The 24,467-nt window shown below is 40.9% G+C and overlaps 1 protein-coding gene across 1 annotated transcript in view; it reads left to right on the top strand.

The window, feature by feature from the left end:
• LOC113407190 (collagen alpha-1(XXIV) chain-like) overlaps positions 1-24,467 on the top strand; it is a 238,741-nt gene that overhangs the window by 133,337 nt on the left and 80,937 nt on the right. The window contains exons 24-28 of the mRNA XM_026655329.1: positions 228-272; positions 18,237-18,290; positions 20,731-20,784; positions 23,349-23,402; positions 24,108-24,161. Coding sequence (XP_026511114.1) covers positions 228-272; positions 18,237-18,290; positions 20,731-20,784; positions 23,349-23,402; positions 24,108-24,161 — 261 coding nt within the window. The remainder of the gene's footprint in view (positions 1-227; positions 273-18,236; positions 18,291-20,730; positions 20,785-23,348; positions 23,403-24,107; positions 24,162-24,467) is intronic.

A 24,467-nucleotide genomic window follows, 5' to 3' on the forward strand; every position in this document is an offset into this window, starting at 1 on the left:
AAGGAAGATATGAATCTTAGAGGGAGGGGTTAAAAAGAGAACCAAACAATACCTGATCATAAAGGCAAAACTATTGTTTTTGTTAAGTGTGTATAATTTTACTGCTTAGGTTTTATATAGAAAATGAAACACAAAGGGAACTTGGGGGAAATGGAGAAGTTTAAAGCACCCTCCTGCAAGAAGTGAAATTTATAATAAACTATATAATCTGTTTTCTGCATTAACAGGGAGAACCAGGAGATCAAGGAAACCTTGGAAAAACTGGTGAAGCAGTAAGCTTAGATGCTCTTTCTAGTTAAATTTTTTTTTTTACAAGTTATTTTGAGAGCTGTATGTTGTAATAATTCTGTTGACTTAAATTGTTTTAAAACCATGTTTCCTAGTTATACGGTGAGCTCTGCTTTCTCCTCTTGAGTGCACCCCTCAGGTATCAGGCCTGGCTTCTGCAGTCCAGCCATTCTGCCTGGAACTCTGGGCTACAGCCCCTATGTTTTCAAGCCATGTTAACACAAGAGGCCCTGTGTTTGGCATTTGGAAACCCTGTTCCTCCAGGAGCCTGTGGCAGCAGCTGATTATAGTGTCTCAAAAACAGCATCTTCAAATCAAAGCATTATTTACTCACCCAGAGGTACATAGCACACAGCAGTGGATAAAAACAAAAAGGCCTCTACACCTGTTTCCCCTGACCTAAACTTTTCAATCTTTTCTTATGAGATTTTGGAGAGTTCCATTCAGCCAGTTACCTCCATCGCTAAGCTGGGGAAGACAGCTTGCTTGCTGCAGTTTCTGTGTCTCTCTGTGTGCCTGTCACAGTCTCCTTCCTGGGCAGCTGACAGTCCACTCAGTCCTCTTCTTCCCCAGGCTCAGGTCTGGGAAGAATACATTTGCCATCTTAGTTGGAGCCGGGCTGGAGGGATTCTCCAATTAATAGCTTTCCTATTATTTCCTCAAGGGCCTATAGTATTCTCTGGACCATACCTTAACTTTGCCATTGTTTTGCTTCTCATTTCATTCCCCTGCCCCAACAGCTTCCTTTGGTTTAACTCCTTGCACTCAGGCAGGATAATGTCACACACGTAAACTGAGGTGCACATAATATTTTTTAAAAATACAGCATTCCCTCATTTCCCACACCATGGAATTATGCCTAAAAGGTGCTTCAGAATCATTTCTGTTAATAAGGAAGTCCCTGATTAGACTGCCTTTTGATTGAATGTAGCTTTTAATCTGGCATTTTACCAGTTTGAGCCCATTTTAATGGGTAAACTGAAAACTACAGGTTAAGGGCCTGATCCAAAATTCATTCAAGTCAATGAAGAAACAGTGAACATAGTGATAATAAACTATATTCCTTCATATGGAGTCTTCCTTTAGTTTTTTCCAGCTAGTTATTTGTAAAGTGTACTGGCAATGGTTCACCACTGTCTGAGATATTTGATTTATATTTCTCTCAACCATTTTCTGTAAAGTGCTCTGAAAAACTTCTGTAGGTTGCATGGGTGAAAATGGCCTTCTGGGAACTCCAGATGGACTCAAATGTTTGAGCAGTCGGGAAATTTTCAGAACAGCTTATCAGTCATACCCAAGTCTGTGGTGGGTTCTTGGGACTGAATGGTCCCAGAAGGGAGGGTATGGCTCAAGGGACTGGCCCCAAAATCAAGATTTTTAAAAATGCTCAGGCAGGCCCAGCTTAAGTCACTTGGCCCACTTTGAAAATAAACCTGCACATCGTATATCATATCTATTGATAAATTGTGTAGTCAATTGCTTGACCATACTTTGGTTTGTTATGAAATATACTCAAGATAACCAGTGTCAGTCAGGTTTATTAATATAGTACAGGACAAAGGTTCTGTACGATGCCAGTTTCCAAGAAGCCATCTTGTGCAGCGATGTTAGATTCACCTTATGCAGAAGGTGTGCTCCCCAAAGTTACAATTTCAGCTGGTATTATTTATACAGTGCTTTTACAAGTTTACATATCTCTTTACACATCATTAAAATCCAACCCATCAGTTTGTCCCAATTCCCTAACTTCTTGTTCTGTTCCTTTCTTATCTTTCTTATGGATACTAGCATTCCAGGTACCGGTCCATGAAGGTACCTCCCTAGCTTGTACTAAGACATAGACCAAATTAATCTTGATGTTTACAAGTTTTCTATCTGCTTATGCAAATACTTGTTTCAGCAAATGCAGGAGTTATGGGATACTTAGCTTAAGTGAATAGGATTATGATATAGGCCAGTTTAGGCTATATCACTGTTACAGTATTTGTGCTTCATGTTCTTGGTGCTTAATGTGTGTATATATAAAATGTGGATAATATGTATTATTAATATCAGATATGATAGTCAACATATCTAAAAAAGATAAAATATACCAGTAACAGCTTGACCCCAGAACTTCTTCAACAGTTTATAAATATCAAAACCATTGCTTTTAATCAGGCTGACTAAGTTAAAAAGTGGTTTGAAAGGGCTGTGTGTATTTTGTAATGATGCTGAATTATCAGTGCAAAGATGGGAGAGAATTGGATGCTGATATAATAGGTGGGGATGCATATTTATGATTGGAATGAGTGAAGACTCTTCTCACGGGGAGATTCAGAGATGAATGTTTACTGAAACTTAATAGCTGTGTGACAGAGTGGAGTAAGTTCTGCTACCCACATTACCAGCATTGCTATGCCAATATACACCTATTTGATTTTTCTTTTCCATCAGACTGCGGAACATAGAGCCTTTGTTACACACACATACTCCAGTTTTTAAGTTCTATCTTTTAGATTCTAAGATCTTCAGGACAGGGACTGTCATATACTATGTTTCTGTAGTGCCAAGAACAATGGGGCCCCATCTGATCTATGCCTCTATGCACTTCCACAGTATTAGTAATAATAATATTTAGTGAAGACACACCAGTGAATTCCTTCATTTTGCTTGCCTCCTTCATGAACTTTGAATTCAAGAACCAATATCCCTATAATCATGTGAATTTTAAAAGAGAAGAACCTTGAAAATCCTGGCCACTAAATATGTGGTATATTGGAACAGATGAAATAATGTTATTGTTGATTTGTATTACAGTTGTGCCCAAAAGCCCCAATCAGGATAAGGTCCCCATTGCAAATGCATGTAAAAAGAAACAGTCCCTATCCAAAGACCTTGAAATCAATTGGGGTTAGGCACCTAAAAAACTTTGAGGATCTATCGGGACATTAGAGTATGTCTACACTGCAATGAAAGACCTGCAGCAGGCCACAGAACCTCACCCACTTACTCTTGTAATAAACCCATAACCTCTGGCTGAGTTACTGAAGTCCTCAATTCATGATTTAAAGACTTCAAGTTACAAAGAATCCACCCTTTACTCTAATTTAAACTTGTAAGTGACCCATGCCCCATGCTACAGAGGAAAGTGAAAAACCCGCACGGTCTCTGCCAATTGTTTGGGCTCGAGCTGGAGCTCGAGCTCTGGGACCCCACAAGGGGAAAGGGTGCCAGAGCAGAGGCTCCAGCCCGAGCCCAAATGTCTACACTGCAGTTTTATAGCCCTACAGCCCAACCCCTGCAAGCCCAAGTCAGCTGACATGGGCAAGCCCTGGGTGTTATGTTGTAGTATACACATACCCTTACAGTCTAATCAGACAATACAATGGGTGGAAGAAAGGGATATACAAGCAAAGTGATCAGGGGAATGGCAGCCACAAACCTCTGAGCTGCTGTCTTTTTGGGAGCTGTAACAAGCATTTCTATCTACATGATTGGCCCAAATGACAGCTTCTGCTCTCAGTCCCTCTTAAGGTCGGCTTTTCCATACACTCAACTGGAGAAGATCTCCAGCTGGTTATCCTGAAATTGTGAAAATGCTCGCTGTGCACATAAGCCCTGATCTAGGCTCAGTGGGACTATTCATATGCTTAGAATTACACACAGGATTCTTGCTGGATCAGGGCTTTCATTTCCACGTACAGGATTATACTTAGACTATTAGTCCTTGGCCAGGCCCTGGGTCCCTCAACACACTCCCTTTCCTCCTACTCCCATGTGCCTTCAGGGTGGATGTACAGTGGAATATTCCAAAGTGCCTGTGTGCCTCAGGCGCAAAACACCCTAGAAAGTCAAAGCTTTATTTGAATTTGAGCACAGTTCATATTTTTTCTCATTACCCAGAAATCTCTCTCCAAAGCTACTGAGCAAAAGCTGGGTTGCTAGGGCTTAGTACTTTGCCTCTATGCACCTCCTTCAACAGTATTCAGCTGCCTGCTGGATTTAGCTCTATGTATTTTAGCAGCTATAATATTTATGAACTTCTATATGAAATTAAAAATAAAAAGTAGATAGAAAAGTTCTTAAAAACAACCCATTTTCTCAATTTCTCATGAATCATGGTGCCAACTATTCTACTGATGGAACTTGGACTTAAGAATGTTTTTTAAATCCAGGAGATTTTCACCATTTTCTGTATTTAAAACTCCTTTTACACTTCCTTCCGTTCCTCTCTGCATGGTTGTGGATAGCTATCTGAGGCATCTATCGATGCTTACACTACAATCACATAAGATTCTTTTGCTAAAACACTCGTAACTATATACTGCAATTTTACTTGAGGGGAAAATATTATTTGTCTAATAAATGCTGTTGTAATGGGTCCATATCAATCCTTGGCCAAAAAAGTAACCAAAATGAAGCTTAAAATCAGAGTGATGTACTGTACAGAATCGTTTCTCAACTACTTTCATCAGGATCAAAATTCCATAGGTAAGGCACTTAGTATATTGTCAAATGTAACCAGATTTAAAAAGTAGTTGCAGAGATGAAGAAAAGACATACTATAATATTAATAAGGCATTGCTTTGGATTTGGTGTAAAGTTTACATCAGAACACAGAATTGCCAAACATTGGATGAGACCAACTGATCCATATAATCTAAAATGCCTCAGAAGATGATGAAACACTGCATCCCCACAATGTAGCTAGCCCATTGTACAATATGATATAAAAATAAAAAATTCTTCCTGTCACCCGTATGATTGAGCCCAAAGAGAACAAAAACAAAGGTGCTTGGCTTGGATGGCTTTGAGTTCTGTATAGTCCAAATAAGAATAAAGGAAACTGAAATGCTGCTGTGATGAAGCCTTGAACAAAGCTACACCTCTACCTCGATATAACACTGTCCTCGGGAGCCAAAAAATCTTACCGTGTTATAGGTGAAACCGCGTTATATCAAACTTGCTTTGATCCACAGGAGTGCGCAGCCGCACCCCCCCGGAGCACTGCTTTACCGCGTTATATCCGAATTCGTGTTATATCGGGTCGTGTTATATCGGGGTAGAGGTGTATTATCAGCATATTGTCTAGTAGTGTAAAACCTGTCAGCTGTTCAAAGCAGGTATGATTTTAATGTAAAAGCTGCTTCTGTTTCACCGTGGTTTCTATGGTGAAGACCCATTTTTGGCTGGTGCGGTTTGGTTGAGCAGAATCAGAAACTGATGTGATTTGATAGATCTCCTTGCTGATGAGATAATCATCTGCTGTGGAATTAATAGATCCATTTAGACAGTGGTTGGTTAATTTAATAAGGGACTGCAGCCAGAGCAAATTTACAATACCAGTGAGAGATGATCTTTTGGAAACCATCCCAAAAGAAACACTGGCTACAACTACTGAGAAAATTGCCTCTGGATGAGGGGGGAAAAAATCTCACTGTGCTGCCATGTGGGTTTCATATGCTTAAATTATTGGCGGTTGGCAAATCTTTGAAACCATGTTGCTTCAAGCACATCAAAACAAATACTGCATCTGTGTTGTATAGAGCGCATCCCAGTGCATGGATGACTTCAGACATTTTAGGAAGGTGATTGTTTTATGGGTTTTATGCCCTAAAACTGAAATTCTCTGAGATTAAAACAGTTGCCTGCTAGGGCTGTGTTACTATTTGGTAATGCTAGTGTTCATCCAGGCAGTAACAGACTATGAATAGCTGGGGAGGGGGAATTAATGAGCGTTTCTCCCTGCCAACTTCACTGCAAAAATTCAGCAAAAACAGAGAAGCTGTCAACAGCACAAGGTACAGTTAGTGTCAAAATGACAAACCAGAGTAACCAGAGGCATAGAACACAAACCCTGAAAAAATAATCCTAGCGCTTCACAAATGACCTGTTAAAATACATTTAAACAAGTATGCCCAATTGTGGACAGCATTCAGTACCACAGAAGGGAAACTAAGTAGATATAACAAGTACAAAAACTGGCAACAAGAATAATAAAACCCAAGGTCCAGCAGAGAATATAGGTGACCTTCTGGCTGCAGATGCTACCTGCACAGCAGGCAGTCCTGTAAGAGAAAAGGTCACCCTGCCTTGGAAAGACAAGGCAAGTTGTGTTGTGTGTCTAGGAGATGTGGAGTTACTTTTGGGAAGAACTCATGTAAGTAATTTCCCCACCTCCTGCAGAGGCAAAATGTAGCAAGATTGGCCCCATGGAATGGATGTTTAATTTATGGGGAATGGAAAAATGCGATTCTCTTTGCTTGAAGAAAAGATTAAAGGGGCTTTGAGTGAATTTTCAAGAGGCTAAGTAGACAGTTCTTTGAACTATTGTGAAAAGTCTGGACTCTGGGGATGCACAAACAAAAATTGGAAACAGCAGGAAAAAGAAAAGCAAACTGAGTAAAACATTTTTCAAAGAAATGATAGTGAAGGTGTGGGGTCAATCAGAGCATTAGAAGACACAACTAGCTCAGCCATTCTCAAAAACCTACTTCATAAAGGTTTGAAAAAGAGACTATTAAGGATTTATAGAGTAATAATAACAATATTTTGCATTTATATAATGCTTTTCATCTATACTGTAGACCTCAAAGATTAAAACCCCTCTCAGATCCCACATAACTGACAGTATCCATCAACCACTTAGCCGTCCCTCTCAGGAAAAGCACTGGAAAACAGATAGACATTGTGGCATGATCTGAAGGTCAACTAATTCAGGCTCCGGTGTACCAGTTTAAGAAGCAAATTGCAAAGTTGAAGGATTCCTCACTATTAAAGCCCTTAATCGGCTGATTTCAGATGCCATGGTATCCCACATGGAGAGAGAGGTAGTCTTTGAAGTACCCAGCACCCCAAACCATTTATGGTTTGATAGATCAGAACTAGCATCTTAAATTGACCCTCCCAAATAAAGGGGAAGTGAAAGTGATGAAGCACAAGTGTTACATGCTCCATGCAAGAACAACCAGTCAACAGAGAGGCCACCATGGTATTCACCAGCTGAAATTTCTAATTGCTATAAGGGGCAGCACCACATAGTCCTTTGCAGCAATCCGATCTCAAGATGACAATAGTGTGAATCTGCTGTGTTAAGTGATCATTTCAAAAGAAAAGGCCATGTGCAGATTATTAAAAACACCATTTGGCCCATACTTCTATCTTGACCTTCAGAAACAGCTCACTGATCCAATAAGACCCCACGTTATGAACCTGAAGAAAGAAAAGTGGACACGCAACGTACACTGAGGGAGCTGGTATCGCCACAGATATTTCTTCTGGCTATTTCCCCCAGCCTACCAGCATAATCCATCCAAATCCAGAGGGCTGTTCACTCTCATCCCAATCCCAGCATGTCACTGGATAAACTGGTCAACCACACCAACCAGATCCAGTAAAGCAGAGACAGAAGCCTTTATTCTCTGCTATGTCTGAGCACAGCCTTGGGTGCAACCTAGTTATGGTTCCCTGTTCAGTGCTGCCCAAGTGGAATCGTCCTCTAAATTATGCTGCTGGTATAAGGCCTCTTACACTAGGGGACTATCAGGTATAGTGGAGCTGAGCTCCATCATGCTCCCACCTCCCCCTTCCACTGAGGGGGAGTGGCTGGTGTAGGAGACGGCTACGCTATCTCCAGCAGCCCTGCACCAGTGAAGATTCCCCACACATGGGGAATTTTCTGTGAGAAATCTCAGGCTGTTTTAAGGTCATTTTGCACTGTGTAAAGCTTGTGTCCTTGGCAGCCAAAGAGACCAGCCCTGAGTGTGCTCCAGATACCGGAGTCACCTTAGTCCACGCTACCTCATTATCATCCCCACCTAAAAGCATCACATACATGTTGGAGGAGTGACTAAATTCAGTAGGCATGTTCAATTTTCCTCCCTGAGCTCCTGGCTTATGGTATTGTAAATCAAAGCCAACTCAGTCTGCATAGTAAAGAATGATGGCACTAACATGCTTCAATATCTCAGGTTTGTTTCAAAATTTAGAAGAAACAGTACTGCTTATGAGTTGGATCTGATCTTGATTAGAGAGAGAGTGTGTTATTTCTGTTCTATTTGAAATTGAGAGAGCTTTGTTGCAGAGTATAGCAACTGCAGCATCATGTTATACAAACAAAGCAAAAAATGGGAAAGCTACAAGGACAAAAATGGATGGGGAAGGCAGTATTAGAATGAGCGAGGTGTGTGTGTGCATGCAAACTTTTATATTTTCGTCATTGTTCCTTTTTCCAAGTAAACCAACTTGCTAGGGCCTTAGATTCATCTGAGAAAGAATTTTTCCTCTACCTCCTTGCTTTCCCCACAGTGAAAAGCCTTTCCTAACCGTTACAGAATAAAATATATTATTTTTTTTAAAAAACAACTTTTTGGTGTTCCCTCTGGAAAGATAAGTAATATGACCCAAGTATGTTGTACCTCACTTACAGTCATACAGACAGCTTCTGGCAAATAGTTACGTGGCGTTGACAAAGGAAGTGTCTTGGGCCCAGGAGATGACCCCATTAAAGCTAAATTCCCCCTCTATGTGTAGAAAGTCAGAATTTTCTCAATACTTTTTCCATTTCAGCTCCTTTTTGTTCCGTGTTCACAGCAGTCTGGAGACAGGACAGCCTTTAAAACTAATTGTCTTCACTCTGCATTAGCGCTGATCAGATTTGGGCTTCATTTCGGGGTCTTTGCCTTCCTCTTCAAAACTCTGAATGAACTCAGATCCAGTTATCCATTGGATCCAAAGGATCTGCATTTTGGCGCTGCCTCTGGAGCAGTCAGGAGTGATGCTGTGACTCAGAGAGTCACAGTCCCCCTCCTGGCTCCCTTGCTGCTCCGGGGAGGGAATAAACTCGTCTGGGTCTATCCGCAGCACAATGTTCTGTTCCCCAGAAAGCCAGCACAATGGTGTTAGCTGGCACACTATGTGGGCAGGCCAAGGTTCCACCCCCTCCTTTGTGAGGAGGGAACAGAGTGGCTTTTTTGAGTGTGCTTCTCTTCCCATATTGTTAGCTGTGATGTGTGTTGCTGTTGCAGTGGCACAACGGGTGCCTTGCTAGCTGGACAACCATTTGGCTATTTTTTTTTTATTTTTTTGCAAATAAGCTGCATTACCTTTGTAATTATTAATTTATTTTTGCTGTTGTCTATTAAAAATAAGATCAAACTAATCTAAATATGCCAACTCTTATTATGTCTCATAATGCATGGCTGGTGACATTGGTCTGAGACTGGACTTTAGTTTCAAAGGTTGGGGGGGGGTTCATATTAAAAGTTGAAAACACATTTCTAGGTATATTCGTATGACATAAAATAATAGAAGCTCAGGTTTGTAATATGGTTGTTCTTTAAGTAGTGGTTGTTTTGTTAAAATTAACATAGAAACTGACTTAATATTCAGTTTAATTTTGATGTGTTGAAATCTGGATGTTGGTTGGTTTTGTTTTTGTTTTTTAAATACTGTACCCAGATGAAGGAAACTCTTTGCAAAGACTGAAGTTTATAGGCTCTTGATTAAAATGTCTGTGTATAAATCCTTACAAGCAGACAGTAATTATTGCATTGGTACCGGTTAGATCTCATCTTCCAGCTGGGAGGAATGTACAGATGCAGGGAAAGTTTCATGGAAATGAATGGAAAGAAAAGAGTACAATAATATAAAGATTTTCTTGTGGCAAGAAAATATTGTATGGTTATTTGTATCATGTCATTAACATTATGTCTTATGAATATGGTGAAATTTTGAATTCTATATGAAATGATGCTTCATTGGAAAGTTTTCTTTTGACTTAAAAGTAAATGTTAGTTTATATAGCCTGACAGGTAACTGCTTACACAGAAATCTTTTGGTACTGGATGAATATCCGCTTCTCTCTAACCAAGCCTTTTTAAAAATTACTATATACTCTATTTTGCACTAAGTATACAATATGTTTCCAATTATTGCACTCTAGTCCAGTTTCTAACAAACAGCATGTGCCCTGGCAATATACTTGGTCTTCCTTACGCATGTGTTAGATGTGGGATCTGGTCTCTGATCCATTTTCCATAAAAATGCTTATGTCAAGGAGGCTTCTATAAAGAGATATTTCTCATTAGAGAACCGTACAGAAATCCTTGCAAATGAAAGTTTATGGCCTAATTTTTTAACGAGGTTTATGGCCATGATCATTTTTTTCATTTAGTTGTTTTCCTTTTCCTTTCCTTTATAATACTTATGCTTAACACATTCAATTTGATTTTTGGAGTGTACCACTGTGCCAAAAGGGAGTTATGGGGATGCCAAAGAACTCTGACTTAATACACTACCTTTGGCAGATATTTATCCTCTTCCGTAATAAGCAGAGATGGGCTCAAACCTGTAGTGATCTGGATTCAGACTTTGCAGTTAGCTTCCTTCTGTGAACCAAAATAAAGCCATGGATCTAAAGAGCCCCGTGAACTCTGAGAAAGTTTAGTATGACATCAACACTATTTGACTCGGCCTAATTGGTATAAAGATGTTTTTGTTTCTGTAAATAAACGTCAGTAAATGTTTTACTAGGCTCCCTCAGTCCCACTTTGTCTGCCCAGGATGTTGCCATTTTTTTTTCAAAAGAAAACATCATCAAGAATTTTCCTCTTCTTCCATCTCCGCTGGTACCCCCACCTAGGGTGACCAGACAGCAAATGTGAAAAATCGGGATGGGGGTGGGGGGTAATAGGAGCCTATGTAAGAAAAAGAACCAAAAATCGGGACTGTCCCTATAAAATCGGGACATCTGGTCACCCTACCCCCACCACGTTCACCTTAGTCTCTGACTCTCTGATCTCGCTTCTGACCTTTCTCTTCCTTCCCATCCTCCTTGAAAACTCCACTATCCTTCCCATTTTTCAGGCTTGCAACCTCTACTTTAAAAAAGGTTCTCTCCTCCCAGAGATCCCCCTGCTTTAGTACTCCTGTAAGTAGAAACTCTCCCTGGAAGGCTCCCATTGCTAGTACCAAGAAAGGGTCCGCATCCTCTTCACTCAGCTGTCCTCAGTCTTCCAAACCAGATTTGGCAATCAGCGCCAAATCCTGGTACCGCCTCCACTATGTTGAGGCAGGGCAGATATGAGCTCTGCTCAAGGGGTAACTCATGGCACCGATCCTCTTACTAGAATGGGAGAGATCAAAGAAATTAGTCCTGAGCCTTCCAACATTTCTAACTCACAAGCCCACATGCCTGATCACCCTGGACAGGCTAGCAGGACTGACTCCCTGTTGCATCTAGCTCCATGTAGAATTAAGTGCACTATGCCATGAAGCTCAATACTGGCAATGACTCCTCACTGGCACCTTCAGTGCCATACTTACCAGTACCACAATCCTTAACAATACCAGCAGACCTGCTACTAACTATTGACCCCAACCCCGGCCCCAGTACCAATACCATTAGCACCTGTCTCTCCAGTACTGGGCTTGAAAGGAACCACAGTACATATCTTGACAGAAACACCTCCACAGTGCATTACATCAACAGGCAGGGGGATGCCTGCTTATCCCCCTGTGTCAGGAAGCAATCAAGCTGTGCGCATGGTACCAGCTTCACCGGATAACTCCCTTGGCCCTTCTCCTACCAGAAACAAACAGACCTGGTGGATTGCCTCAGCAGACAGTACTCAGCAAATCATGAGTGGTCACTCTATTCTTCAGCCTTTATTCCACTGATGGGGCTCCCTGAGGTAGATCTTGCCTTGTCTTCTGCTCCAGAGCAGATACCAAGGCCAGGGTCACTCCAAGATGCTTTCCTCATCCCCTGGCTTCATTGGTTTCTCTGTGCTTTTCTTCCTATCCCCCAAAGGGTCATAAGGAAGATCAGTCAGGATGTGGCCACGGTGATACTTACAGCCTCTTATTGGGCCAGACAGTCATTATTGGCTCACAGACCTATTCAATATGTCCACACAGCCACCAATCTCTCTCCCCAGTCTGCCAGACATATTAAATTCTCCATCCAGACTCCACTTCCTTACTCTGATTACCTGGAAGTTGGCTGGCTGAGCACAATGACAGCATTAGATCCACATCAATCCAAAAGATCCTGTAACAGAGCAGTAACCTTTCTACACAATCAGTCTCCAGGTCAAAGTGGAAGAGATTTTTCCATCTGGTCTTCACAACAAGGTCCCATCCTGTTACAAGCTTCTATTACCAAGATCCTGGATAACAGCCTCCAGGTCAAGCTGTTGGGCCCCCACATCAGCTCTGTCAGGGTGTGTTTAGTTTTCATTTCAGCTTGCCACCCTCCCACTCAGACTTACACAGTGTTCTCTCATTCCACTGTTTCAAAGTTTCTAAAAGGACTGGTTCACACATATCACCTTCTTCAGGAACCTCCCTCATTTTGAGATTTTAATGTAGTTTTTATGGCCTTGTGAAGCCCTTATGCATTGAACTCTTATCCAAGTGCTTTCTTTGCCAGCTCACACCCCAAACTACCTTCCTGGGGGCTACAACCTCAGACAGGAGAGTTAGTGAGATTCAAGCACTGATGGCAGACTCTCCTTATACTGTATTCCACAGGGCAATTGAGATCACCTAACACTGGCTATGATATCAAAATATATTAAACAATGAGATTTCTAACGCAGCTCAAAATCCAGGAAAATAGGGAGCAGAGAGGGGTGACCAGATGTCCTGATTTTATAGGGACAGTCCCAATATTTGGGGCTTTGTCTTATATAGGCGCCTATTATCCCACACCCCTGTCCCAACTTTTCACACTTGCTGTCTGGTCACCCTAGAGCAGAGTACAGATCACAAAACCTAGCAGTTATTTTGCACCTACTGTTTTCTAGTGGTCTTGAGTGTGGATTTTATTGAACCTATATACATAAACAGCATGTTTAAAGGCAGAAATCATTGAATTTGTTGTTTAAATCTATAGAGCAATGATTTGGATAGACTGAAATAAAATAATAATTAAATCATAAAAGGAGTAAGAGCTGTCTGGTGGGTGTGTGAATATTTTTGTTCTTGAAAAACAAAAACTTGTTTAAGTGCCAGTTAAAGTTGCTTACTGCTAATTAAACTTGGTTATATTCCTATGTATGTAGAGATAGCAGTTGCCAACATCTGAATCTTATACACATAATCTGATTTAATGTGTTACAGACATAACACAGTTGAGTATTACTACATTACTAGTAACTTTCATATTTCTGCCATATTTCACAAGCGGTGTTGGTCCTGGGACCGACATGGCTACAACAACACTGCATATTTCATGATCACTCATATGATGCATTCCAGGTGCCTTTTGCTATTTCTTCAGTCACCATTTTTTTTAAATGTTCCACTTTTGCTAACCCCATCCTAGTCCAGATCTTCAGGGTAGCAAGGAAATTGAAAACATGTTTCCAACAATACTTGTTTTACAAGCAATTTTCTTCCAGAATTTAATAGTAATCAGAGGTATCCTTTAATGTGTTCAAAACCTGGAACGCACATAACTGCTGACTGATTGTGGCCCATTTGCATGATTTTCCAGTTGGAAACTCTAGAAATAATTTCTCTTGGAAGAAATAACTTGTGAATGCAGTAAAGATGATTTACAGGAGTTGTTTTACACCTTACCAAAAAGAGACAACAGCCAAAAACTTCCACATGTTTATTAACAAGATCCAAAAAGGGTTACAATCGAGGAAACACTTTGAACCATAACTCTCAACCTGCTAAGCACCAAAGGGCAATTAGGCTCCCAGCTCCCACTGAAAGTCATTGGGATTGGATCCCTAACTCTCATTTGTGCTATTGAAAATCTGCCACCTCCAAGTACGTAGCTGGAACCACCAGCTCTGTGCATTTTCTTTTTGGGAAAAAAAAAAAAAACTCGCAACATCCTCAGAAAACAAGGTGGAACTGAAGGAGTCGAGTCAAGCATTTACTGATCTTTATTTACAGAAGCAAAAGGCATCAATATGCCAATACATAGCCGGGACTGCCAATATGCGTAGCAAAGGGACAACATTCAGACATCATTTTTGCCATGTCTACATGCTGTTATGCAATTTCCTCACTGCTATAAAAATACATTAACCAAAATACATTTGGATCTGTTATTATTTGTTGTTATATTTAGTAAAATACTGAATATACATTAATTTTATTCACTTCATCAAATAGCTCAAAATTGGGATTGTGAATGTGCTTTCCTTTTCCAAGGCATTCACAGCTTCTCTCTACTGACTGCTTCTTTTCTTTTCCTATCGCTCCCTTTGTTGTTTCTTCCACCCTCTCTACAGCTTTCACGTCCCAGGGAGAAGGAGCCCGTGCTCATTACTGCTGCTTGGAAGTAACTGCTGCAGTCACTAACCAACCTTGAGTGTGAGCACTTTCAGTTTTCCACCTAACCATGGAGTGTCCTGTAAAATTAAAAGTACCTGAAAGATCTCTTCTAACTCTCATTACAGGGAAAGGTAACTCTTTCAAATGAACACAGCTCCACATAGCTTCTAGCTATGATTCTATTATTTAATTATTATCAGAATAAAATAAATGAACTCAACAGGAATAAAGGTTATTTCTTACCTGTAATACATTCAGGGGCAGATCCTCAGCTGGACTAAACCATCCTAGCTCCATTTTGTTTAAATCCCTGAAGCTGTGACAGTTTACACCAGCTGTGTTCTTTTCACAATTCAATCCCTACTCTCAGTCCAGGCTGTGAATGTAATACTCAGAATGCAAATCCCAGAGCCGCTAAACTGCCTCAAAGCATTAAGACTTCCTTAAACAAATTAGTTGTAGGTGTAATTAGTTTGTTGTTTTTTAGTCTATATCACTATTAGACTTCGCCAGATTGTGAACCTCTGACTTCCATTGGTGAGGAGTTACTCATATGAGAAGTCCCATTGATTTTAATGGTCAGACGGAGTTTATATATCTGGGGTGAACTCACTCAGTTCAGTGGCAAAGCTCCCATTAATTTCACTGGAGCCAGAATTTCCCACCTGGTATATAAACTGCTGTTACTATGTACAAACTGATAAACATATCCGTTTTAGCAAGATGTCTTGTTGACAGGGTTTGGTGTTCTCCTTTATGTGTTCCTATTGGTATGAAAGAATGGTTAAAAATTAACATAAACAGAAGATATTTTCAGTTGTTTAATATAAAGAACTGCCTTTTCCTCTATACTTAGACTCTCGTTTGTTTACATAGTGCGTCGTTTTCAAAGTCTCCTTCTACCCTAGAATCTTGAGGCAGTTCAAATTGAAGGACTATGTCTCCAGGATGGTAGATTTCTGAGGTAGTGCTAGTAAAAGTAAAACAATGTGTGGGCTATATAGGTAAGGCATATGCAGTAGGATTAATGATTACAGGTCTATTCAAATGAGAGTTTATAATTATGTTAATAATTACAGAAAGGACCTTTTCTTCCATTGGAGATGTTTTCATTTTTTCCTAGGCAAATTTTACAAGCCTTTTATGGAAGGTATTTTCCAAACACTGTCAATAGACTACTTTAAACTCTGCATTGGACAGATATGTCTGCTTACCCTTATGCCTTTTCCCCTCCATTTGTTAAGTAAGGGCTGGTCCACACTAACCCCCCAGTTCGAACTAAGATACGCAACTTCAGCTACGTGAATAACGTAGCTGAAGTCGAAGTATCTTAGTTTGAACTACAAGGTATTACCGCGGGTCCACACGCGGCAGGCAGGCTCCCCCGTCGACTCCGCGTACTCCTCTCGCAGAGCAGGAGTACCAGTGTAGATGGCGAGCACTTCCAGGATCGATTTATCGCGTCTAGACAAGACGCGATAAATCGATCCCAGAAGATCGATTGCTTACCGCCGAACCCGGAGGTAAGTATAGACATACCCTAAGACTCCATTTTCTTTAAAAAGAAAAAAAATAAAGAGTTCAGAAAGAGCCCAAAAGCTTTAACAACAGACTCAAGAGTAGAAATGTCAATCATCCAAGTCTTTTGAAACTGGGAGGATACTCTGTAATTTTCAATTACATATCCATTTTAGAGAGATTAAGGAAAAAGGCAGCGTAACTCCACTGAACAGCATATATATGTATAAAATTAAAAAATAAATAATCATGTGAGTGGCACCATTTAGCCATATGGTTTCAGATATTGTAGCTGCTTACCTTCCATTATCTCTTTTGACATCTGTCTATCTGCCTGTATATGCACCCTTGCCCCTCAACATCCCATCTCATCATGGTCGTATCTAAAATGGACATCAAAACCTATCAATATAATGTTTTGAAATAAAATAAAACCCTAAAAAATAAACCAATTTATTTATGTTATTCATTGCCTTAGTACCTGTCGCCAAGAGTATGAAATACTGTTTTGGGAAAAATTGCAGCTTTAATTAAAATTTGGCCAAGCGGACTACAGAAAAACAGCACCTGCTAAATAAGATGAGCAAAAAGAAAAAAAATCTAAGGCTGCACTCCACTATTAATACCCAATGGGAAATATCAGGATAGTAATCAAAGAGTTGTCCTGTTTTAACTGCATGTTGGAAAACAGGGCTCGCTCTAAATTTCTTTGTTTTCTGCATTTAGGCCTCAATTCAGCAAAGGTACTTAGGGACCAGCCTAATGGTAGGCATTTGAAGTGAATTGGGCTACACGCAGGCTTACTTAAAGTTAAGCACATCGTTAAATACCTTACTGAATCAGGGCCTAGAGTTACAATGATGCTAAATGCTACAAAAATGTAGGTGTTTTATTTAATTGTTAATTTATTTTGAATGTTGTGGTGGCGGTGTGTTACATGGTGTTGGGGTGAGATTTTTGAAAAGTACTCAGCATTGGCCTAACCCTGCACCTGTTGAGTGTTACCATTGGCTTCAATGGGAGCCCACTGAGGCCACTGAGAATGGACTAGTTCCAAAAGGACATATCTTTTATTAGTGGAACACACCTGTTTAGAACCCCTCCATATAGATCTTTAGTTACAGCCTGTACAATACTGGTGGAAAATAGTAGGAGAGAGTCACAAGAGAGCTATTTTCTTAAAAAAAGATCTGATCCTATGTCTTACTCAGCCAAAACTCCCGATGACTTCAATGGGTGTTCCATTCCTAGCAAGCTAAGGAGAAAATTAGGATTACCCCCATCCAATAGTATTTTTGTTTTGCCCGGGTTTGACTCACTCAGGCTGTGCTCCAGTGACATTGAGGATATTCTTTGATGAATTTATACTTTCCTAGAAATTTGTGGCTAGGACTAAAGCACTAGGAAAGCAATTAGCACCGCTAGTTATATGTTCATAGAGCACCTGGCACAATGAGGCCCAGCCTAGTAGTGGCATTTAGGTGCTACTGTAACACCAACAGACCCTGGTCGTCGGCGGGCAGGATCAAACCTGGGACCTTTGGAGCTAAATGCATGAGCCTCTACTGCATGAGCTAAAAGCCGTATGGCTGTAGAGCAGACTCATTAATCTCTCTCTAAGTGGTCTCGGTGCCACTAAATGGGACAGAACACCACACCCAGGAGGTGTGTGGCTTACACTACCACAACATAAAAGTTAAATAATAATTAAATAATATTTCCCCTTCTTCCAACATCCCTTGATTGCATCTGGATCTGAGTACAGGGGGTGCCTCCACACAGGCCACAATCTAGCCCCAACTGCAAACTGTCAGCAGAAGCTACTATCAGAGATGTCTGCTCAACAGAGAAAATGATATATTAGGAAAAGCTCTGTAATGCTGTGGCGAGACTACCAGGAGGGGTAAGGTTAGGAATTCGTATTAATTATCTGCCCCTGAAGTCCTATGGGCTAGGCTGTACCACACTTACTCACATGGATGAACTCTGACTCACACAAACAGTCCTTTCCAAACCACTGGGTCTACTCTTGTGAGTAGGTAGCTCACCAGGTTGAAAAAGGGCTCCACAATCTGCCCTTTGTTGGCAGGTGCAAAAACATGAAGCAGCACGGGCATCATACAAATAAAATCATTTGTTTTTTCATGTAGGGACCCATTGGTTTACCTGGAGAAATTGGACCAGCTGGAATACCTGGTGAAAAGGTAACTTCTAACACCTCAGTCAGAACAGCAGTATAAATCGTTTATAGAAACCATACATTGATGATAGATTATTTAGTGATCACCATGACATAACTAATATGTTGGTATGCATTTTAACACATAGGGATGTAATCAAATGCAGCACAAAACCAATACCAGTGACCGGCACGTGATATGTTTGACTTTATTTATAATGAAATTGGAGCTTGTGAATTTACTGGAGTGGGCAGAGATATTGTTTGTGCCCGAGTGCTTGCCTTCCTATGCATTTCATTGGGTTCAGTCTGAGAATGTGACATGACCAGTATTTGTTTCAATTGGGTGGCCATTTTTCACTTTACTGTGGAGAGAGAGATAAAAGCAGAACACTATTATTTGGCAATAAGCATTAGTAACATTTCTGTGCCAGTTTTTAAATGAAGTTAATTCAATAAATGAACGTAGTTACAGTTTCCTCTCCTATATGGCACCCAGATGTGTTTGTGAATGTAATGGTTGGCAGTATTAATATTATTAGCATAATGTAAGTTCAAGACTATTAGACAAGTTCTACTTTAACAAAAAGATAAAAACAGGAAGCTATTACCTGACTGTCAGTTTCAATTACAATAAACACATAATTATTTGTCAGAATGATCTAGCACCATTCAACCCCTGCAGGGTTGAATTAGTTCACCTATTTTGATGACTGGAATTCAAAAGAATGCTATTGACAAAATCTTACTCTATGAATTTATTATAACTTCCATGAAAAGACGGTGATATTTTTACTGTTGGTTTATATTACAAGGAAAAGGAAATACATGAAATGAAAGCACTGGTTGTCAAATCTTAAATATGGATAAGTCTGATAAGGCTTTAATCATAACTGCATGCCTAGAATACAGTATTGAAGGAGATCTTGTCATTTTGTTTGCTCTTCATGTACTTACAAAGTTACTTCAGTTGCTGGTTTAAAATAGGAGAGGAAATGTAGCAAATCTACCAGCAAATGGAAGCAAACTGCTTATGACAGTGTGACAGTTTCCATGACTACACTGGATATTTGTCTCTTCATGATTAGTGGTGTGCTGTAATGTGATGTACCAGGTGCCTCTCTGTAACATAAAGGAATCATTTGTTATTTTTAAGAGCTGTATTTTAGCAGCCGATCCTCAGCCAATCCTCAGCCAATCCTAGTAGCTGGGCCGGATGTTATTAGGATAGAAGAGGAGTGAGGATATGAGAGGTGAGGAAAACCCTCCTCCTCCCCTAGCCAGGGAGCTAGATAAATGGCCGTGGCAGCTGATGCTGAGGTGGGGCTTGACTTGCCCATATGTATGTGTTATTAAAAAAATGAGGGAAATGTGAAGTTATTTTCTCTTGTTTATTTGTTATGGTTATAGATAACTCATGGATGCATAAAGAATGTAGGTAGCTATGAATGTGACGCACCCCAATGCCAGGCACGTCCCTGCTGCCGGTGGGTTGCATAGCCCAGTTCACTTTCTGAATCTCTTTCCTGTAAGCCTCCTAGTAAAATGGAAGGGAAAGAGTAACTTGTAGTTTGATTTTATTTTCAAAACGAAAAACTGGGACACTGTGGTTGCATTTGGGGGATCACAGGAAGGTGTTGTGCTGGGGAAATAAGAGAGGTTGGTGGGGAAATGGGGGGGAAAAAAGAGGTGCCCTCTCCCACTTCCCTTTGAGGAAATGGGACACTTTATAGTAAAGGGTATAGTGGGAGAAAAACATATTTATTCCTCTATTGCCCCTTCGCTGTTGTCTCCTAATCTCAACCTCTCCCCTTCTAATCTAGCACTCCCCTTCTATCTCCCCACTACTGACTTGTCCCCCTTTTGTACACCTGTTCACCTACTTCCCCATTCATCAGTTGACTTCATTTCCACCTGAACTCAAACCTGCCCACACAGCATCCTCTGAGCTCAGAAAGTTCCTTGGCCTCCTCCTCTTTCTCCAGCCAAACCCCCACATGGTCAGAAACACCTCACACGTGCGTGCGTGTGAACGCACATGTCTCCCTCCAGGCTGGGAACCCCTTTTCTTCCTACCTAAACTCTCTAGAGGCTCAGAATCACTCTCCTTAGTTCAGAGGATCACACACACAACCCTTCAGGTTCATGAAACCAACTTGCAGGCTCTGAACGTTTTACCTACCTAATATCCACCATGAGCAGCAGGCTCAGAAGTTTAAACCCTCCCCTTCCTACTTGGTGCTAAATCTAAAACAATAGGAGTAGTAGCAGTAAAGAGCATGTACCTGTGCTTTGAAATAGCCCCACAGAAGCCTGATCTCTGCTTCTCCCCTCTACCTGCAGCTCATGTGTTACAGGGACTCCGGGCCACAGTAAGAAATCCTCACTGTGGAAAGAGAACTGTGCCAGTGAAATAACACACCATAAATTTGTTTCTTCTCTTTTTTCTAAATTGTTTGTTAAAGGGAGAGCGGGGCAGTCCAGGACCAGTGGGCCCTCCTGGAGAGAAAGGTGTCATGGTAAGCAGTAAATGAGGTACAAGTCAGCTTTATTTTACTTGCAAAGGAACTGTTCCTTCCCAAAAACCTAATTCATTTTGGCCACGCCAATAGCAAAAAGCCTTATGGAAAAGTAAAGCATTTGCGATATATTATTTCTAGGAAAGTTTCCATTTAGTAGCTTGCTAAGTACTTTGCAGACTGAAGCAGCATGCAGTGAATATGAATTACCCACTTTTTAAAAAAATGGCTCTCATCAGATTTATGTGCAGGATTGAAGCCCAGTGAATTAGCAAGCATGACAAAAAAGAAGGAAAAGTAAACTTCATAGTCTGCAGATTGTTTGCTGAGAAACTACTTTCTAAGACTAAGGGCTGGATTCACAGGTGTTGCAATGCCTGACTTTTAGATGCTCTGATGCCTTGTAGAATTCACAACCCTAAGGTAGGTGTCCAGGCTTTCTGTACAATGTGTGGGGAGAATTAGGCACCTGAAAAAGGGATTCACATAAGCCAGCAAGCTGAGAAGGGAGCTGCCTTTGCTAGCCAATAGGAAATGCCAAGGGGAGGGGGTATTTGAGGGACTTTGAGGCTATGACTACACTATACACATAACTGGCAGCGGCATGTAGTGTACATGTAGCTACCTCCCTCAGTGAAAAACACACCACATCCCCATTGTGGTATGTAGCTACATATGTCAGTGAACGGCTCTGACAGAGGGGAGGCAACATTGAAAGGTTCCAGCAGCTCCCCGCAGCCAGAGCCTTTCCCCACTGCCAGAGTCTTTCCCTGCAACAGGGAGCTGCTGGAGCCTTTTCCTGGCTGCCAAAGTGGAGAAAAGCTCCAGCAGCAGGGAGGCAGTGGGACGCTACACTGCTAAAAATAGGAGTGTAGGCAGAGAGGCATGGCTTGGGCGAAGAGAGAGCTGTTAGGGGCTGTACTTGTTTACATACTCACCCCCATCCGGCATGTCTTAACTCACCTAAGCTGTGCCTCACCATCTACCCTGCTATTTGTACCAGTGCTAGGGAGGCTACATGGGGATGTACAGCATGTTGATGAAAGAAGTGTGCAGCAAGTCACACCCTGAGAGAGGCACCTATTTCCACTTGGGATTCAGAGCCAGGGATCCTCTCCTGGAGTTGGGAGCCTATACTGGGTCTACTGGTGGTTACATTGTTACATGATGTTTCCCTCTCTCCTTTTAATGTTCTTTTTCTAACAAGAACAAACTCTTGTTGCTCAGAGCAGCATTAATATATTTAATGAGAGCTGCTGTGGTAGGTCATGAGCAGGAGGGAGAGGCAGTCTCTCAGGTAGCTTGGTTCAGTTCCAGGGATGGATTTGAATAGCAAGACCGGGAGCCTTGAAGCTAGCTCTTTTTATTCAGTAAGGAAGCCAGTGCACAGAGTAGAGCCCTGGGGTGATGTGTGGGTGGGCTGATGTATTTTGTAACGATTGTCCTAGTAGGGTGATGCATTTGGTACCAGGTTTTTCAGGGTGTATGGCTTCATTCCTAGATATAGTGAATTGCAGTAGTCAAGCTGGAGATGACAAACGCACAGATCACTAGGCCTGACACTGATAGGGTGTGATGTGTTTTCTGGCCAACTGCAAATAGAATGGACATTTTTTTGCAGCAGTTGCTCTTTAGGTGTGTATTAGCAGAGAAGAGTCTGAACGGATCCCTGGGCTCCAGATCAGTTTACCAGTCTGTAGAAAGGAGATGATATTCTTTGACGCACTTCATGCTTCCTATCAACATTAAATCTGTCTTGACTGGGTTTACCTTCTATCTGCCACTTTACACTCAGGAACAGATCTCAGCCAGGAACTGAATAAATGAGGATTTATTAGTATAGGACGCAATCCTGTTAACACTTTACTATCAGCCATAGTGCATACTACTGCGAGTAGTCCCACTAAAGTCATGGTAGAAAGTGCTATGCCAGGTGGTAAGTGTTTGCAGTAAATGTAACATGCCATGACATTGTGGACCAGAGCTGGAGTTTGCAATCTTGTGTGGGCCTGCAAAATAATTTTTCCTCGCCAGTCCTGTTCCTACAAAATACCACTGACACTTGTCTACCATGACCACCTGTTCACACCACTTCGCACAGTCCTGGTTGGAGGATAATGGATGGTAAGCAAGTTCTTTGGGTTTGGGACACATCCCAAATTTAAATGACTTCTTTGAAATGTATGTATCCAGTTCTGGATTGTGGCACTGTCAAGTTTTTCTGTTTTGGGCTCTGGCAACATGTATCCAGCAGAACTATAATTTTGCTATGTCCTAGGCACTCCCCAAATCAGAGTTGCCAGACTGGATTATCTTTGGGATGGGATGGAAATCTTTTGCCTGTTTTAGAAATTTGAAAATCTGGTTTTGTTCATAAAAGCTCTTTTGACTTGGTGCACATTCATATCTTGTGACCTTGGAGAGTGGGTTGCTTCTTTCAGATACTCTGAAGATGATATAATCAGCTTTTGGGGGGATTAGTTTAAATGCCATTACCTGCCAAAATTGCAATTTTGAGTTCAGCAAATTAAGATCAGAATTATTCAATCCCTTTTCTATTTTAGGGCTATCCAGGACCTCCAGGGGGCTTTGGGCCTTTAGGGCCACAAGGACTGCCTGTAAGTATAGACCAACATTTTGATTTAACATAAAATGCACTCTGTTTAAAAATCACTCTTTTATTCTGTTACTGTTAAGGCTATTTGCAGAACTGTCATGAAAATATACCAGCCCACGCACAAATACTGTTCATCTGCCTTTACCTATATTTTTTACTTACCCAGAGCAAGTAGACAAGTAGAATTTTTCAAGGCTGACTTAAAGTGTAGCCATTTTAATTTTATTTTGCTGATATTTAATTAAAATCCATTAATTGTATGGATGATGTATTTACTATTAATCAAAAACAAATGGAATCTTCCTGATTTGCTTGTGTTACACTCTCCACCATGGGTCATCAGCAAGGATAGCAAATGAGTCTTGTAGCACCCTAAAACACAAGTTTCTACCATTTGAGCCAAAGGACCTGGTAGCAGTAGTAGGTTCTTATCATTTATGTGAATAACCACTAGAGAAAGGCACAGTCCACATAATTTCTTACCCAGCGCAAAGCCAATACTAATGGCACAAAGCCAATACTAAGGATATTTTATTGGACAAGTTGTACTGAAGTAATTTGGTTGATTCTGAGCTTTTAGAAAGAGAGAATGCTTGATTTTTTTTCAGCCTATAGTGAACTACTATGAGAATTTATATAGACCTCTAGTCACTTCTGGAGGTATTTCTGTAGCGGATATTAAATAATGAGTTGATGTAATACGTAGGGTCCTTCAGGGGCAAGAGGACCTCCAGGACCACAGGGAGCTAAAGGACGAAGAGTAAGTAGACTTGTTATTATATTTTACCTAAAGAAACCTTCATCCCTGCTGATGGACTGTGTTTCTGTGTTTTACAGACTACAAATTTTCTTTATCAGCATTCTTTCAATGCCTTCTAATACCAGTGAAGGAAAATTACAATTCCTACTGTATAATTTTAGGAGAGGAAAAACAAAGCTATACATGACACCTAATATCAACATATTCCTGCACCATAAAACTCAGTTTAGACTATTTGCATGTTCCCTATTTTATCAGCAGAATGTGAAAACTTGTACAGGTCTGTCGCATCTTAGGCGCATTTAA

Source organism: Terrapene carolina, unplaced genomic scaffold (assembly GCF_002925995.2).
Source record: "Terrapene carolina triunguis isolate 2854851 unplaced genomic scaffold, T_m_triunguis-2.0 Scaffold210, whole genome shotgun sequence".
Lineage (NCBI taxonomy): Eukaryota > Metazoa > Chordata > Testudines > Emydidae > Terrapene > Terrapene triunguis.